General features: G+C 39.1%; 1 protein-coding gene across 4 annotated transcripts in view; it reads left to right on the forward strand.

Annotated features, from left to right (window-relative positions):
• KLHL32 (kelch like family member 32) overlaps positions 1-19,165 on the forward strand; it is a 223,371-nt gene that overhangs the window by 185,192 nt on the left and 19,014 nt on the right. For all 4 annotated transcript variants that reach the window (XM_081250418.1, XM_081250420.1, XM_081250417.1 and 1 more), the window contains 3 exons: positions 11,300-11,358; positions 14,607-14,799; positions 16,473-16,567. In XM_081250418.1, the coding sequence (XP_081106544.1) occupies positions 11,300-11,358; positions 14,607-14,799; positions 16,473-16,567 (347 nt within the window). The remainder of the gene's footprint in view (positions 1-11,299; positions 11,359-14,606; positions 14,800-16,472; positions 16,568-19,165) is intronic.

Genomic DNA, 19,165 nt, shown 5'->3' on the forward strand with positions numbered 1-19,165 from the left:
TGTAGTTTGTTACAAATTTTAGGATTATTTATTCCAGTTCTATAAAAACTGACATTGGTATTTTGTTTCTTTTTCTTTCTTTCTTTTGAATTTTTGAATTTTATTTTATTTATTTTTTTATACAGCAGGTCCTTATTAGTTATCCATTTTAAACATATTAGTGTATACATGTCAATCCCAATCTCCCAATTCATCACACCACCACCACCACCACCACCACCACTACCACTTTTCCCCCTTGGTGTCTATACGTTCGTTCTCTACATCTGTGATTCTGTTTCTGTCCTGCAAACCGGTTCATCTGTACCATTTTTCTAGGTTCCACATATATGCATTAATAAACGATATTTGTTTTTCTCCTTCTGACTTACTTCACTCTGTATGACAGTTTCTAGATCTATCCACATCTCTACAAATGACCCAGTTTTGTTCCTTTTTATGGCTGAGTAATATCCCATTGTATATATGTATCACATCTTATTTATCCATTCCTCTGTCAAAGGGCATTTAGGTTGCTTCCATGACCTGGCTATTGTAAATAGTGCTGCAATGAACATTGGGGTGCATGTGTCTTTTTGAATTATGTTTTTTTTCTGGGTATATGCCCAGTAGTGGGATTGCTGGGTCATATGGTAATTCTATTTTTAGTTTTGTAAGGAACCTCCATACTGTTCTCCACAGTGGCTGTATCAATTTACATTCCCACCAACAGTGCAAGAGTGTTCCCTTTTCTCCACACCCTCTCCACCATTTGTTGTTTGTAGATTTTCTGATGATGCCCATTCTAACTGGTGTGAGTTGATACCTCATTGTGGTTTTGATTTGCATTTCTCTAATAATTAGTGATGTTGAGCAGCTTTTCATGTGCTTCTTGGCCATCTGTATGTCTTCTTTAAAAAAGTGTCTATTTAGGTCTTCTGCCCATTTTTTGATTGGGTTGTTTGTTTTTTTAATATTGAGCTGCATGAGATGTTTATATATTTTGGAGATTAATCCTTTGTCCTTTGATTCGTTTGCAAATATTTTCTCTCATTCTGAGGGTTATCTTTTAGTCTTGTTTGTAGTCCTTTGCTTTGCAAAAGCTTTTAAGTTTCATTTGGTCCCATTTGTTTATTTTTGTTTTTATTTCCATTACTGTAGGAGGTGGATCAAAAAAGACCTTGATGTGATTTATGTCAAAGAGTGTTCTACATATGTTTTCCTCTAAGAGTTTTATAGTGTCTGGTCTTACATTTAGGTCTCTAATCCATTTTGAGTTTATTTTTGTGTATAGTGTTAGGGAGTGTTCTAATTTCATTCTTTTATATGTAGCTGTCCAGTTTTCCCAGCACCACTTATTGAAGAGACTGACTTTTCTCCATTGTATATCCTTGCCTCCTTTGTCATAGATTAGTTGACCATAGGTGCGTGGGTTTATCTCTGGGTTTTCTATTCTGTTCCATTGATCTATATTTCTGTTTTTGTGCCAGTACCATACTGTCTTGATTACTGTAGCTTTGTAGTATGGTCTGAAGTCAGGGAGTCTGATTCCTCCAGCTCCATTTTTTTTCCCTCAAGACTGCTTTGGATGGGCTTCCCTGATGGCACAGTGGTTGAGAATCTGCCTGCCAATGCAGGGGACATGTGTTCGAGCCCTGGTCTGGAAAGATCCCACATGCCGTGGAGCAACTAAGCCCATGCACCACAACTACTGAGCCTGCACTCTGGAGCCCACGAGCCCCAACTACTGAAGACTGCACACCTAGAGCTGCAGGCTCCGCAACAAGAGAAGCCACCGCAATGAGAAACCTGCACACTGCAATGAAGAGTAACCCCCCGCTCGCCACAACTAGAGAAGAGCCCGTGCACAGCAACAAAGACCCAACACAGCCCAAAATAAATAAATAAATAAATTTATTTAAAAAAAAAAAAAGACTGTTTTGGCTATTCAGGGTCTTCTGTGTCTCCATACAAATTTTAAGATTTTTTGTTCTACTTCTGTAAAAAATGCCACTGGTGATTTGATAGGGATTGCATTGAATCTTAGATTGCTTTGGGTAGTATAGTCATTTTCACAATATCGATTCTTCCAATCCAAGAACATGGTATATCTCTCCATCTGTTTGTGTCATTTTTGATTTCCTTCATCAGTCTCTTATAGTTTTCTGAGTACAGGTCTTTTACCTCCTTAGGAGGGTTTATTCCTACGTATTTTATTCTTTTTGTTGCAATGGTGAATGGGATTGTTTCCTTAATTTCTCTTTCTGATCTTTTGTTTTTAGTGTATAGGAATGCAAGAGATTTCTGTGCATTAATTTTGTATCCTGTAACTTTACCAAATTCATTGATTAGCTCTAGTAGTTTTCTGGTGGCATCTTTAGGATTATCTATGTACAGTATCATGTCATCTGCAAATAGTGACAGTTTTACTTCTTCTTTTCCAATTTGTATTCCTTTTATTTGTTTTTCTTCTCTGATTGCCATGGCTAGGACTTCCAAAACTATGTTGAATAACAGTGGTGAGAGTGGACATCCTTGTCTTGATCTTACAGGAAATGCTTTCAGTTTTTCACCATTGAGAGTGATGTTTGTTGTGGGTTTGTCATATGGCCTTTATTATGTTGAGGTAGGTTCCCTCTATGCCCACTTTCTGTAGAGTTTTTTTTTTATCATCACAAATGGGTGTTGAATTTTGTCAAAAGCTTTTTTCTGCATCTATTGAGATGATCATATTGTTTTTATTCTTCAATTTCTAATATGGTGTATCACATTGATTGATTTGCATATATTGAAGAATCCTTGTATCCCTGGGATAAATCCCACTTGATCATGGTGTATGATCTTTTTACTGTGTTGTTGGATTCTGTTTGCTAGTATTTTATTGAATATTTTTGCATCTGTATTCATCAGTGATATTGGTCTGTAATTTTCTTTTTTTGTAGTATCTTTGTCTGGTTTTGGTATCAGGGTGATGGTGGCCTCATAGAATGAGTTTGCAGAGGAGTGTTCCTTCCTGTGAAAATTTTTGGAAGAGTTTGAGAAGGATGGGTGTTAGCTCTTCTCTAAATGTTTGATAGAATTCACGTGTGAAGCCATCTGGTCCTGGACTTTTGTTTGTTGGAAGATATTTAATCACAGTTTCAATTTCATTCGTTGTGATTGGTCTGTTCATATTTTCTACTTCTTCCTGGTTCAGTCTTGGAAGGTTATGCCTTTCTAAGAATTTGTCCATTTCTTCCAGGTTGTCCATTTTATTGGCATAGAGTTGCTTGTAGTAGTGTCTTAGGATGCTTTGTATTTCTGCGGTGTCCATTGTAACTGCTCCTTTTTCATTCTAATTTTATTGATTTGAGTCCTCTCCCTCTTTTTATTGATGAGTCTGGCTAAAGGTTTATCAATTTTGTTTATCTTCTTAAAGAACCAGCTTTTAGTTTTATTGACCTTTGCTATTGTTTTCTTTGTTTCTATTTCATTTATTTCTGCTCTGATCTTTATGTTTTCTTTTCTTCTAGTAATTTTGAGTTTTGATTATTCTTCTTTCTCTAGTTCCTTTGGATGTTGTAAGGTTAGATTGTTTATTTGAGATTTTTCTTGATTCTTGAGGTCGGCTTGTATTGCTATAAACTTAACTCTTAGAATTGCTTTTGCTGCATCCCATAGGTTTTGGATCGTCCTGTTTTCATAGTAATTTGTCTCTAGTTATTTTTTGATTTCCTCTTTGATTTCTTCAGTGATCTCTTAGTTATTTAGTAACATATTGTTTAGCCTCCATGTGTTTGTGTTTTTTATGTTTTTTTCCCCTAATTGATTTCTAATCTCATAGGGTTGTGGTCCGAGAAGTTGCTTGATATAATCTCAATTTTCTTAAATTTACCGAGTCTTGATTTGTGACCCAAGATGTAATCTATCATGGAGTATGCTCCACGTACACTTGAGAAGAAAGTGTAATCTGCTGTTTTTGGATGGAATGTCTTATAAATGTCAATTAGATCTATCTGGTGTATTGTGTCATTTAAAGCTTGTGTTTCCTTATTAATTTTCTGTCTGGATGATCTGTCCATTGGTGTAAGTGAGGTGTTAAAGTCCCCCACTATGATTGAGTTACTGTCAGTTTCCTCTTTTATAGCTGTTAGCAGTTGCCTTATGTATTGAGGTGCTCCTATGTTGTGTGCATATATATTTATAATTGTTATATCTTCTTCGATTGATCGCTTGATCATTATGTAGTGTCCTTCCTTGTCTCTTGTAACATTCTTTATTTTAAAGTCTATGTTATGTGATATGAGTATTGCTACTCCAGCTCTCTTTTGATTTCCATTTGCATGGAATATCTTTTTCCATCCCCTCGCTTTCAGTCTGTATGTGTCCCTAGGTCTGAAGTGGGTCTCTTATAGACAGCATATATATGGGTCTTGTTTTTGTATCCATTCAGTGAGCCTGTGTCTTTTGGTTGGAGCATCATTTAATCCATTCACGTTTAAGGCAATTATCGATATGTATGTTCCTTTTACCATTTTATTAATTGTTTTGGGTTTGTTTTTGTAGGTCCTTTTCTTCTCTTGTGTTACCCACTTAGAGAAGTTCCTTTAGCATTTGTTGTAGAGCTGGTTTGATGGTGCTGAATTCTCTTGGCTTTTGCTTGTCTGTAAAGCTTTTGATTTCTCTCTCGAATCTGAATGAGATCCTTGCCAGGTAGGGTAATCTTGGTTGTAGGTTCTTCCCTTTCATCGCTTTAAATATATCATGCAACTACCTTCTGGCTTGTAGAGTTTCTCCTGAGAAATCAGTTGTTAACCTTATGGGAGTTCCCTTGTATATTATTTGTCATTTTTCCCTTGTTGCTTTCAATAATTTTTCTTTGTCTTTAATTTTTGTCAGTTTGATTACTGTGTGTCTCAGTGTGTTTCTCCTTGGGCTTATCCTGCCTGGGACTCTCTGTGCTTCCTGGACTTGGGTGACTACTTCCTTTCCCATGTTAGGGAAATTTTCGACTATAATCTCTTCAAATATTTTCTCGGGTCCTTTCTCTCTCTCTTCTCCTTCTGGGACCTCTATAATGCAAATGTTGGTGCATTTAATGTTGTCCCAGAGGTCTCTTAGGTTGTATTCATTTCATTTCATTCTTTTTTCTCTATTCTGTTCCACGGCAGTGAATTCCACCATTCTGTCTTCCAGGTCACTTATCTGTTCTTCTGCCTCACTTATTCTGCTATTGATTCCTTCTAGTGTATTTTTCATTTCAGTTATTGTTTTGTTCATCTCTGTTTGTTCTTTAATTCTTCTAGGTGTTTGTTCTTTAATTCTTCTAGGTCTTTGTTAAAGCTTTCTTGCATCTTCCTGATCTTTGCCTCCATTCTTTTTTCTAGGTCCTGAATCACTTCATTGTCATTATTCTGAATTCTTTTTCTGGAAGGTTGCCTATCTCTACTTCATTTAGTTGTTTTTCTGGGGTTTTATCTTGTTCCTTCATCTGGTACATAGCCCTCTGCCTTTTCATTTTGTCTATCTTTCTGTGAATGTTGTTTTCCTTCCTCAGGCTGCAGAATTGTAGCTCGTCTTGCTTCTGCTGTCTGCCCTCTGGTGGATGTGGCTATCTAAGAGGCTTATGCAAGCTTCCTGATGGGAGGGACTGGTGGTGGGTAGAGCTGGCTGTTGCTCTGTTGGGCAGAGCTCAGTAAAACTTTAATCTGCTTGTCTGCTGATGGGTGGGACTTGCTTCCCTCTTTCCTGGTTGTTTGGCCTGAGGTGACCCAACACTGGAGACTACCCAGCTCTTTGTTGGGGCTAATGGTGGAATCTGGGAGGGCTCATGCCAAGGAGTACTTCCCAGAACTTCTGCTGCCAGTGTCCTTGTCCCCACGGTCAGACACAGCTACCCCCTGCCCCTGCAGGAGACCCTCCAACACTAGCAGGTAGGTCTGGTTCAGTCTCCTATGGGGTCACTGCTCCTTCCCCTGGTCCTGATGCACACACTACTTTGTGTGTGCCTTCCAAGAGTGGAGTCTCTGTTTCTCCCAGTCCTGTCGAAGTCCTGCAGTCAAATCCCACTAGCCTTCAAAGTCTGATTCTCTTGCAATTCCTCCTCCCATTGCTGGACCCCCCAGGTTGGGAAGCCTGATATGGGGCTCAGAACCTTCGATCCAGTGGGTGGACTTCTGTGGTATAAGTGTTCTCCCGTTTGTGAGTCATTCACCCAGCGGTTATGGGATTTGATATTATTGTGATTACGCCCCTCCTACTGTCTCATTGCAGCTTCTCCTTTGTCTTTGGATGTGGGGTATCTTTTTAGGTGAGTTCCAGTGTCTTCCTGTCGATGATTGTTCAGCAGTTAGTTGTGACTCTGGTGCTCTTGCGAGAGGGAGTCGCCATTGGTATTTTGATAGGGATTGCATTGAATCTGTAGATTGCTTTGGGTAGTATGGAATTTTAACAATATTAATTCTTCTAATCCATGAGTAAGTATGGTATGTCTTTCCATTTATTTGTGTTATCTTCATTTTCTTTCATCAGTATCTTATAGTTTTCAGAAGTACAGGTGTTTTCCTCCTTGGTTAAATTTATTCCTAAGTATTTTATTCTTTTTGATGCAGTTGAAAATGGGATTTTCTTTATTTTTTTTTCTGATAGTTTGTTATTAGTGTACATAGATGCAGAAGATTTATGTATGTGAATTTTGTATCCTGCAAATTTACTGAAGTCATTTGTTAGTTCTAATAGTCTTTTGGTTGGAGCCTTTAAGATTTTCTGTATATAAGTATCGTGTCATCTGCAAATAGTGACAGTTTTACCTATTCCTTTCCAATTTGAATGCCTCCTCTGTCTATCTCTCTCTCTCTCTCTGTCTCTCTCTCTCATTGCTAGTGCTAGGGTTTCTAATACTGTGTTAAATAACAGTGGCAAGAGTGGGCATCCTTATCTTCTCCCTGATCTTAGAGGAAAATATTTCATCTTTTTACCTTGGAGTATTATGTTAGCTGTGGGTTTGTCATATGTAGTCCTTTTTACGGTGAGGTATGTTCCCTCTATACCCACTCTGTTGTGAGAGTGTTTAACATAAATCGATGTTGAATTTTGTCAAATTCTTTTTCTTCATCTATTGAGTGTTTGTGTTTTTTCCAGTTTTCTTCTTATAATTGATTTCTAGTTTCATACTGTTGTGGTCAGAAAAGCAGCTTGATAATGATTTCAATCTCCTTAAATTTATTGAGACTTTTTTGTGGACTAACGTGATTTATCCTGGAGAATGATCCATGTGCACTTGAAAAGAATGTGTATTCTGCTGGTTTTGGATGAAACGTTCTGTATATCTATTAAGGCTGTATGGCCTAATGTGTCGTTTAAGGGCAATATTTCCTTACTGATTTTCTGTCTAGATCATCTATCCATTGATGCAAGTGGGGTGTTAAAGTCCCCTACTGTTGTATTACTGTCAGTATCTCCTTCATGTATGTTAATATTTGCTTTATGTATTTAGGTGCTCCTATGTTGGGTGCATAAATATTTATGTGTCATATGCTCTTGTTGGATTGATGCCTTTATTATTACATAACACCTTTTTTGTCTCTTGTTGCAGTCTTTGTTTTAAAGTCTATTTTGTATGATATAAGTATTGCTATCTCAATTTTCTTTTCATTTCCATTTCCATGGAGTATGTTGTTCCATCCCTTCACTTTTAGTCTGTGTTTGTCTTTAGATCTGGAGTGATTCACCTATAGGTAGTGTGTGTGTGTGTGTGTGTATATGTGTGTGTGTGTGTGTGTGTGTGTATATATATATCTATATATCTATATATATATCTTGTTTTTTTATCCATTCAGTTACCCTGTCTTTTGATTGGATCACTTAGTCTATTGATAGGTATGCACTTATTGCTATTTTGCTAATTTTTTCTGGTTGTTTTTATAGTTCTTCCCTCTTCTTTCTTCTTCTCTTGTTCTCTTCCCTTGTGACTTTCTTTAGTAATATGTTTGCTTTCCTTTCTTTTTATTTTTTGTGTATTTGTTATAGGTTTTTGTTTTTTCGTTACCATGAGGTTCCTATAGTAACAATCTATGTATATAGCTGTTTATTTTAAATTAATGGTCACTTAAGTTTGAGTGCATTCTAAAAGCACTGGATTTTTGTCCATCCTCCACATTTTATGTTTTTGATGTTATCTTTTACATCTTTTTATTTTGTGTATCACTTAACTAATTATTTTAGATATAGATGATTTTACTACTTCTGTCTTTTAACCTTCATACTAGCTTTGTAGGTGGTTCTTATCCACCTTTACTGTATGTTTGCTTTTACCAGTGAGATTTTTTCTTTCATAATTTTCTTGTTTCTAGTTATGGCCTTTTCTTTTTTGCTTGAAGAAGTTCCCTTAACATTTCTTGTAATGTTGGTTTAGTGGTGATGAACTCCTTTAGCTTTTTTTTTTTTTTGCGGTACGCGGGCGTCTCACTGCTGTGGCCTCTCCCTTTGCGGAGCACAGGCTCTGGACGTGCAGGCTCAGCGGCCATGGCTCATGGGCCCAGCTGCTCCGCGGCATGTGGAATCTTCCCAGACCGGGACACGAACCTGTGTCCCCTGCATCAGCAGGCGGACTCTCAACCACTGTGCCACCAGGGAAGCCCTCCTTTAGCTTTTATTTGTGTAGTAAACTCTTCAGTTCTGAAAGATACTACTTCAATTCTGAAAGATAAACTTGCCAGGTAGTGTCTTCTTGGTTGTAAGTTTTTTTCTTTCAGTACTTTGAATATATTGTGCCAATTCCTTCTGGACTATAAATTTTCTGCTGAAAACTCAGCTCATTATCTTATGGGGGTTCCCTTGTAAGTAACTAGTTGTTTTTCTCTTGCTGCTTTTAATATCTTCTCTTTATCTTTAACTTTTGACATTTTAATTGTAATGTGTCTTGGTGTGGGTCTCTTTGGTTTCATCTTGTTTGGGACTCTGTGCTTCATGGACTTGGATGTCTGTTTCCTTCATCAGGTTAGGGAAGTTTTTTAACCATTATTTCATCAAATAGGTTTCCTGTCCCCATTTCTCTCTTTTCTCCTTCTGGGACCCCTTTGTTGCGAATTTTAGTAAGCTTGATGTTGTTCCAGAGGTCCCTTAAACTATCTGCATTTTTTTAAACTTTTTTCTTTTTGGTGTTCTGATTGGATGATTTCCACCACCTTGTCTTCCAGATGGTTGATCCATTCTTCTGCATCTGCTGTTGGTTCTCTCTGGTGTATTTTTCATTTCAGTTATTGTATTCTTCAGTTCTGATTGGTTTTGTTTTACATTTTCTATCTCTTTGTTGAAAGTTCTCATTGTGTTCCTCCATTCTTCTCCTGAGTTTGGTGAGCATGATTTTGGCTATTCCTTTGAATTCTTTATCTGGTAATTTGCTTATCTCCATATTGTTTAGTTCTGTTTCTGAGGATTTGTCTTGTTCTTTTGTTTGGAAGATATTTATTTGTCTCTTCATTTTGCCTAACTCTCTGTGGTTGTTGCTTTGTATTAGGTATATCAGCTAGGTCTCTCCATTTGAAAGAGTGGCCTTATGTAGGTGTCCTCTGGGGCCCAGTGGTGCAATCTCCCCTGCTTACCAGAGCCAGGAACTCTAGGGGTTTCCCCTGTGTGGGATACCTGTGCCTTCCTGTTTTGTTTGGGCTGTGATTGGTGCAGGTGTGCTGGTGGGTGGGGCTGGCCCCCGGCATGAGTGGCTGCAAGGCCTGGCCATGACTGTTACAGGTGTACTGTTTATGGGACTGGTCTGAAGTGTGGCAGATACCTTGGTGAGACACCGGTCAGTGCTGGCTGGAGCAGGATGAGGCAGGAGCTGCTTTGGAGTGGCCAGCTGAGACAGGCCGGTTGGGCAGGGCTGATCCTCAAGGGATGCTGGGGCAGGATGGATGGTGTTAGCTAGGTCGACTGAGTGTGACAAAAATGGTGCCCACCTGTGCTGGGCCAGCTAGGTGGAGGGAAAGTAAAAAAATGCCTGCCAGCACTTCTGTCCCTAGAGAAAGTTCCACCAGATTGTTGCTCCTCTGGCACATGACCTAAAATTAGTCAGTGAATCTCCTTCTTATATGACCCAGGTACTTTTCAAGCTGCTGCCTTTGCACTGGGACTTGGAGTGAGTGAGTTTGTGTCCAAGCCCTTTAAGAGCAGTCTTGGTTTTCCCCAACCCTCTGGCTCTCCTGAATATAATCCTCACTGGGTTTCAAAGCTGCACATTATTGGGGCTTGTTTCCTGGTGCAGGTCCTCTGGGCTGGGAATCCCAATGTGGGGCTCAGACCCCTTGCTCATCAGGGGTGACCACCACTGTGGTTGTGATATCCCTCCTACTTGTGGTTGCTGTACCCAGTGTGTGAGTTCTGACTAGGCTACATCTGTGTCCCTACTTCTCATCTCAATATCCTTAGTTGCAGAAAATCTGCTCTGCTAGTCTTCAGGTCATTCTCAGAGATTTGTAGTTACCGTTTTGGTGTGTTTGTGGGAGGAGGTAAGCTCAGGATCTTCCTACTCTGCTTTCTATTTTTTTTTTTTTTTTTTTTTTTGTGGTACACGGGCCTCTCAGTGTTGTGGCCTCTCCCGTTGCGGAGCACAGGCTCCGGACGCGCAGGCTCAGCGACCATGGCTCACGGGCCCAGCCGCTCCATGGCATGTGGGATCTTCCTGGACCGGGGCATGAACCCGTGTCCCCTGCATCGGCAGGCAGACTCTCAACCACTGCACCACCAGGGAAGCCTAGGAGCACTACTTTTTAATGTGACCACTGGGAAGTTTAAAATGGCATATGTAACTCCTGTTTATGGTTCTTACTATATTCTGTTGGACAGCAGTGGCTCTAGATCTCTTTTGATAAGTAATGTCTTTTCTTAGATATGGGTCTTCCAAAGAGACATCAAGATATCACTATGTTAGTGCACATAAGACTAGAGCTGTAAAATTACCAAGGTAGCTAAGGACAAGACTTTTCCGTATAACTCTGCCCCTGGCATAAACTGTATAGAGATTTGTCTAAGTGCGCTATGCTTGCTCCCACTCCCTCACCATACTTTGCCCTTCATTCTGGCCATGCAGAGCAGCTTGACAAAATTGGGGGCCTCCTGGAAATCTCAGCATACTTGTTGCTTGCTCTCAGCTGGCTCGCTTCTGAAATGTTTCTTGAAAATGCAACTGCTTCAACAATAAGCTTCTTAATTATGTCGTGGGTTCACCACGAGGGTATACAAACAGACCCTCAGCAGTAGCTAATTTTCCTTTAATTGTATCTCATTCTCATGTTGGAATATCCCATTTCTTATTCATGAAAGCCTAACACGTGTTAATCCATTACAGGTGGAGTAACTAACACGGCACAATATCAGAACAGACTAATGGCATATGAACCTAACCAGGTAAGACTCATATAAGAAAAGCTCATTACCTTAATTAAAATGAATTTTTAAAGATTGCTACAGTAATTAGGAGTTGGAATGCCAAGTCTATACACACACATGCAACTTAAACTTACATAGAGAAAAGGAAGCATCTGGATAAACTGCTTTTTGGTTGCCTTTTTTTTTTCTCACAAAACACAGAATTTCAGCTCTTTTTGTTTTATGCTATACTCAGTTCTCAACTTTTTCAGAGTTTTGCATAATGTAGGAAAAAGGGAAAATATATTGATGAGTTAAATGCCCTTATTACCATTTATCTCAAGTGGCTGTTCATCACAGAGGCATCCTGAGAAAGGATTTGGATTGTCCTGTTGCCACCTCCTTTTAGAAGGCCTGTCATTCTAGGAGAGGAACGTGCTTATGGTTTCCTTATTCCCAAATAAAGTGATAACTTTTATTTAGCTCTATATAGCCAACATATCCCAGGACAGTATGTAGGACAAATCTGAAGGAGCAGTATCTGAAGAGTTGGCGCACGTTTTTCATCTAAGAGCTGGGCCTGCACTGGGAGCATTTTGATGGTGCCTGTCCCTTCTATCCACTTTTCATGCACACTTAATGACTTTTCTTTCCCCCAAAGAAGAACTATTTTTATTCTCTTTTCCTTCTACCAAAGTATCTGTAACTGTGGCACATGTTTGCTGAATTTTGTCATTTCTATGATTTTGGCAATGTAAGTACTTTTCATGATTTTGACAGTATTCCAGAATGATTTGATTTGGAGGTTTCATCTTCATCAGCTGAAGATAATGGAACACAAAACAACAGGTTGGCTTTGGCACTCTGGGTTGGGACTAGCCATCAAATATATGTTCAGAGTGACCTCAGTCTATTTAGTATTTTTTTTTTTTTTTTTTTGTGGTATGTGGGCCTCTCACTGTTGTGGCCTCTCCCGTTGCGGAGCACAGGCTCCGGACGCGCAGACTCAGCGGCCATGGCTCACAGGCCCAGCCGCTCCGCGGCATGTGGGATCTTCCCAGACCGGGGCACGAACCCGTTTCCCCTGCATCGGCAGGCGGACTCTCAACCACTGCGCCACCAGGGAAGCCCTATTTAGTATATTTTAACAATTACTTGATTCTGAGTTTAGCGAAGGTATTTCTATCTTTGCAAGTGTTTCCTGATGTCATTAGAGGCTCTAGGTTTCAGAGACCACGTGTCCCTGGGCCGGATGTCCCAAGAGGGATCATTAATTGCAGTTGCTTAAGTTTGGTGCACACGTGGTTAAAGAGGAAGAAGGTGTTAACATTTCTCAAATGAGTTCTGTTTCATGTTTGTACACACATGCTCTTTTTAAAAATTCTGCTGGCATATTGTTTACAGTGGGTACTGGCAAACATCACATCTGCTTGCATCTTGCTCAGAATCTCAATAACTCTATCATTCAGCCCTGGTGCTTATTTCTCTTCTAGGCCTTTGTGGAGAGTCGATAATGCCTGCCATCTGCCACAGAGCACATCGCTACCTGCCAACAGGCAGGCTGGGGTGACCTCTGCTTCCCCAGCACTGATTAGTATTCACACGCTAGCTTATTAGGAATGACCCCACCAGGCCTCTCTGTTTCTTTGCCTTTGCAGCGGTTGGCGGCTCACCTGGCAGGCATGGCAGTGAAGGAAGCTAAAGATATAATCAGGGGATGCAGTCAGGCTTTGCAAACCAGATGGCATCCATAGTTCTGTGGCAGGGGACTGGACTGCTAGTGGAAACATTGATTCCTAATACTGTGATGGGTTGCCTCATTTTTGAAAGCACCTAAGGAAAGCATCATCAGTCTTGAGTTAAATCCACTCATGCATAATGTATTAAAGATATTTCTTAGGAGAATATCTGAAAGAAAGGTTTGATTGTTTTATTAAAGATACATTTAATTGGAAGGAGATTCTTAATATGACATGTTTAAAAAGGGGGGAGCAGATAAATTCAAGCCTTAAAAAACTGGACAAACCACTTTCTTTTTCTCATGTTAGTGTATCTTTGAAAGAGAAATTACAAGTGAGCCAGTCGATAAGCCAATAGTGAATGGACCAATATTTATACAAAACTTTCTTTTTTGCTTCTTCCTTTACAGCTCTGTGAACTGAAATTCTATGTGTTCAAGCCATCATATGATTTTTCTGGTTGAAATCCAAATTTTTCTCTGCAAAAAGAAATAATCTATGTTCTTCCTGTATGTTTAGTGTTTATGTAGAAAGAAAATGGTAAGGTTTACTTACCTGTCCATTACTTAGTTGAGATTTAAAATTAAAGTCATATTTGATTTTCATCTATTTTTACATTATATTTTAAATAGGAGCCTTATTTGAGAGGAGTGGAGCAGACCTCTCTCGTTCCTGAGGGTGGTCTAGAACCAGATATTAGAGGTTTCACCATTCCCTAAAGTTATCACAGAACATTTGGTCTTCTAACAAAACAGATAACCGTGTGCCTGGAAATAACCTTTCCCAATTTGGTGAAGTTGTGAGTGTAAATATATGAAAGGCTGTGAGGGGTTTGTTGCTGAATCAAATCTTAGCTCTTCCATTGACCTCTGGAGGTTCATCCTGGAAAGAACAGCAAAGCTGCCCTCATATTAACTTATGAAGGGTCCTTGGGCAGCCAATGATTATATCACAGTAACTTTTAAAAAGTGCATATTATTGGACATATGTGCCAGGCATTGTTCTAAATGCTTTAGGTGTATTAGCTCATTTAATCTTCACAACAGGCTTGTCAGATGGGTACTATTATCTCTATTTTACAGATGAGGAAACAGGCACAGACAGGTTAAGTAAATTGCCAAGGTCACACACAGATGATAAACTCAGGCATTCTGGATCCAGAGCCTGTTTCACCGTACACAGTATACCTAACCATGCACTTGTACTCTTAAGTCATTTGCAGGAGTAAGTTCTCTCAATTGGGAGAAATAACCAATCATGAAAACTTCTAAATTCTCATATGTTCCCCTTACAAATTCAAAATGCAACCCAAGGAAGAGGAAATGCCTTACGTAAGTTGCAAATAGAGTTAGAACATGTGGGCTCTTCTGCACTTGTTCTCAGGCAAGAAGCCCATACCTTTCAAAGTATATAAACAACATTCAAATAGAACGTGATTGACCATCATTAGAGTCCCCACTACTAATGAGGCACTGCTGTTTTCTGCCCTGGAGGTCTCCACTTAACAGAATTCACCTGAGTTTCTTTTTTCTCTTTTTTTTGTCTCAGAATAAGTGGATAAGCCGCAGCCCCATGCTGCAGAGGCGGGTCTACCATTCCATGGCTGCTGTTCAAAGGAAGCTTTATGTTCTTGGAGGCAATGACCTGGACTACAATAACGACCGGGTCCTCGTGCGGCATATAGATGCCTACAACATGGACGCTGACCAGTGGACGCGTTGTAATTTTAACCTGTTGACTGGCAAGTACCTTTGATTGAGTAAATCAGGAAAAGCAGAGATTCAGGAAGTTGCGAAACTTGTTTTCTTAGATATCTGTAGTGCAGCTGTAAATATTAAGTGCATGGTGGTAGAACAACTTGGCTTTTATTACCCAGAAAGGTGTGCATTGTTTATCTCACAAAATCGGACTCAATCAGGTGGCTGAACATCTGGTTTCTCAGGGCCTGTGTTACCTTTGCGTGTGTTTGCACGTTGCCAAGAGAGACGTGTCAGGTCCATTATTGTCTATCAGTATTCACGTAGGAACATTGGTATAAGTAGGAGGAACCAGGCGCTGAAAGAGGTAATGACTCTTTACAGGAGCAATTTATTTTTTACTTCTCACTACTTTTAGTCCTCTTATTTCTTGTGAGTGCAGGAGAATGGTCTTCATTGTTTGTCAGTGTCAAATATCATTTCTGCCTGTATTCTCCTAAAGACAAAACCTTAGAGATGTTCTGTGCATGGGGGTTTGGCAGCGCTTCTGGCCACACAGACCCACCCAAGCATTACCACGGGGTAGCACTAGGTAGGGACCATACTCATCCCACAGGGGAATAAAATGAAAGCAGCGAACAGCTTACCCCTGACTTTTTTTAATGAAGTTGAAAACTTGTCCTCCCTTTTCGGCCTACGTGATTAGGATCCCTTCCAGGCTGCTCTAATAGGAAAATCGCAACTCAAACGGGTGGGCTGGACTATTGCCTCAAGACATTTTAATATGCTGAGTGGGCACTCGATGACTCACAGCTGCTGCTACGGAGGCCACAGTGGGGGGCATAACCAGTGTGAGAGGTTTAGATGCTTTGTATTGAGCTCCTGTTTTTGCGAAAATGATCTTTGAGGCCCACCTACAAGCACTTAACTCTAAGTTGCTGTAGTGGTACCGTAGCCCCTTGGTCCCTGGATCTGTGATTCTGTCTGCTATAGGATCCAGCTTATTTATTACCCGAGTCAATCCTGTGTCAGCCCATCAATAAAAAGAGACTATCTCACTCTCTGGTGGCCTCCAGGGAAGAATATGTAGTAGTGAGTTATTCTGTCTTCCTTTTTAAGTAGGGGAGGAACCTTTCATCATTTTGGCGTGTCAGTATCTAGGGACTACCCAGGCTGGTCCCAGTTCAGGAACTTTAATATAGTCTTAAAACTGTTGTGTATGTAAAGAAAAGAAGGGTAGTAACTTTATCAATCTTTTCTGTTATTTGTCTTCATTTGGGGCACACTAGGGGCATGGCTCTGTTTTATTGGCTTCTTGCGGTTGTAGCCATTACAAATGTAAGCACTTGCTTAAAAGCATTTGTAGTACAAGAGGTGCTTTGCATTCCTAAAATATACCATATAAACTAATGGCATACAACATAGTATAAAACTTAGTTCTATGTGGATTATTGCTGTATTTAATGCTGTATTTACTAACTTGGCTGGCTATCAAGAGTTATGGCTGGATTCTGACCCAACACAGAGTCATTCTCTGAGAGTGGTTAATTCTTCCCTCTGAGAACTGGGAGACAGTGATTAGTTGAGGCAGAAATCCTGTGGAATATACAGGTGTGCGACAGAGGGAAATTGTATCCCTCAGTGGCAAAAGGGTTAATGAAGACATTCAAGGAAATGGATTTATTTTTCCTCTTTTATTCACTTCTCTTTACTTTAGGCCAAAATGAATCTGGAGTTGCTGTCCATAATGAGAGAATATATTTAGTGGGTGGATATTCGATTTGGACGAACGAGCCTCTGGCTTGCATCCAGGTGAGTGGTTGAAGTTCCTTTTGGAGTTTGTACAAGTGATTCAGTGAGGTTATTTTTGCAATGCTGCTATTGCAGGGAGAGATGTTTACAGGTAGGAAGAAGATTGAGCCTCCTTTGTGCAGCTAGTTCAGCCACTAAACTTCATCCTGCATCCTAAAGATGCTAACTAATAAATGATGGAGCCCTGTTGAAAATAAAGATGGCAATGAGCTTTGAAAATATGTTATACTGGAAATGGGGAAAGTGGAATGCTTTTTCCCTTCTTATAAACCAAAACATCTAGAAATCTTGGTAATAGTACTTTCACAGCTGCAAAACTTTACAAATGTCTCCTTTCTATACCATTTTCTTATTTTCTGTTCTGTATTACAATTAATTCAACAAATGCCACCTATGAGGGTGTTGTTCTTTCCTGGCAGAAGTGAGTAGTAGTAGTTTATGATTGGAAGCTTGTATTGCTTCCCTCTTAGAACTGTTTTTACTGTGTTCCATAGGTGTTTTTAATTTATCATGTTTTCATTTTCATTTGTCTCCAGGTAATTTTTTAATTCCTCTTTGATTTCTTCAGTGATCCACTGGTTGTTGAGTAGCATGTAGGTTAGCCTCCATGGGTTGTGTTTTTTGCAGTTTTTTCTTATAGTTACTTTTTATTCTTGTAGAGTTGTAGTCATAAAAAGATGCTTGATATGATTCCACTATTCTTAAATTTACCAAGGCTTGTTTTGTGGTCTGGCATGTGATCTATCACGGAGAATGTTCCATGTGCAACTGAAAAGAATGTGTATTCTGTTGCTTTTGGATGGAATGTCCTATATGTAGCTATTAAGTCCATCTGGTTTGATGCTTCATTTAAGGCCAGTGTTTCTTTATTGATTTTCTGTCTGGGTGATCTGTTCACTGATGTAAGTGGCATGTTAAAATACCCTACTATTATTGTGTTACTGTCGTTTCCTCCCTTTATGTCTGTTAATATTCACTTTATGTATTTAGGTGCTCCTATTTTGGGTGCATAGATATTTACACGTGTTATATCTTCTACTTGGATTGACTTCTTGATCATTATGTAATGCCCTTCTGTGTGTCTTGTAACAGTCTTTGTTTAAACTCTATTTTATCTGATATAAGTATTGCTACACTGGCTTTCTTTTGATTTCCATTTGTATGGAAAATCTTTTTCCATTCCCTCACTTTCAGTGTATGTGTGTCTTTAGATATGAAGTGAATCTCTTGTAGGCAGCAGATATATAGGTCTTGTTTTTGTATCCATTCAGCCACTCTGTGTCTTTTGATTGAAGCATTTAGTGCATTTACATTTAAAGTAATGATCAATATGTATGTTCCTATTGCCATTTTGTTAATTTTTGGGGGGTTGTTTTTGTAGGTCTTTCTTCCCCCTTCTTTTATCCTCTTGTGATTTGATGACTATATTTAGTGCTATGTTTGGATTCCTTTCTCTTTTTTTCTACGTACCTATTGTAGATTTTTGATTACCATGAGGTTTATATATAGCAATCTGTGTATGTGTATGTATATGTGTGTGTGTGTGTGTGTATAGTTTTAAAACGTATATATGTTGTTTTAAGTTGCTGATCTCTTAATTTCAAATGCATTTTAATAACCCTGTATTTGTATCCCCCTCATGATTACTGTTTTTGACATTATGTTTTATATCAAATTGTTTTGTGTATCCCTTAATTGCTTATTGTGGATATAAATGATTTTTACTACTTTTGTGTTTTAACTTTTCTACCGGCTTTCTGTGTGGATGATTTCCTACCTTAACCGTTTGTTTACATTTACTGATGAGCTTTTTCCATTCATAATTTTCATGTTTCTAGTTGTGGCCTTTTCTTTTAAGTGAAACAGAAAAGAGAAGTTCCTTTAACATTTCTTGTAAAGCTGGTTTGGTGGTGCTGAACTCTGCTAGCTTTTGCTTGTTTGTAAAACTTTTGACCTCTCCGTTAATTCTGAAAGAGAGCCTTGCTGGGTGGAGTATTCTTGGTTGTAGGGTTTTCCCTTTCATCACTTTAAATATATTGTGCCAATCCCTTCTGGCCTGCAGAGTTTCTGTTAAAAAGTCAGCTTATAGCCTTACGACAGTTCCCTCGTATACAACTTGTTGCTTTTCCCTTGCTGTTCTTAATATTCTATCTTTATCTTTAATTTTTGTCATTTTAATCAATGTATCTTGGTGTGTTCCTTTTTGGGTTAATCCTATATGGGACTCTGTGCTTCCTGGATTTGGGTGACTGTTTCCTTTCCCAGATTAGGGAAGTTTTCAGCTATTATGTCTTCAAATATTTTCTCAGCACCTTACTTTCTGTCTTCTCCTGGGATCCCTATAATGCGAATATTAGTGTGATTGATGGTGTCTCAGAGGTCTCTTAAATTGTCCTCATTTATTTTTATTCTTTTTTCTGTTCAGCATCAGTGATTTCCACTACTCTGTCTTCCAGCTCACTGATTCATTCCTCTGTATCATAGTCTGTTGATTCCTTCTAGTGTATTTTTCATTTCAGTTACTGTATTCTTTATCTCTGGTTGTTCTTTGTAGTTTCTAACTCTGTTAAAAACTTCTAACTTCTTGCTTTGTGCATT

Source organism: Mesoplodon bidens, assembly GCF_964165515.1.
Source record: "Mesoplodon bidens genome assembly, chromosome: 12".
NCBI lineage: Eukaryota > Metazoa > Chordata > Mammalia > Artiodactyla > Ziphiidae > Mesoplodon > Mesoplodon bidens.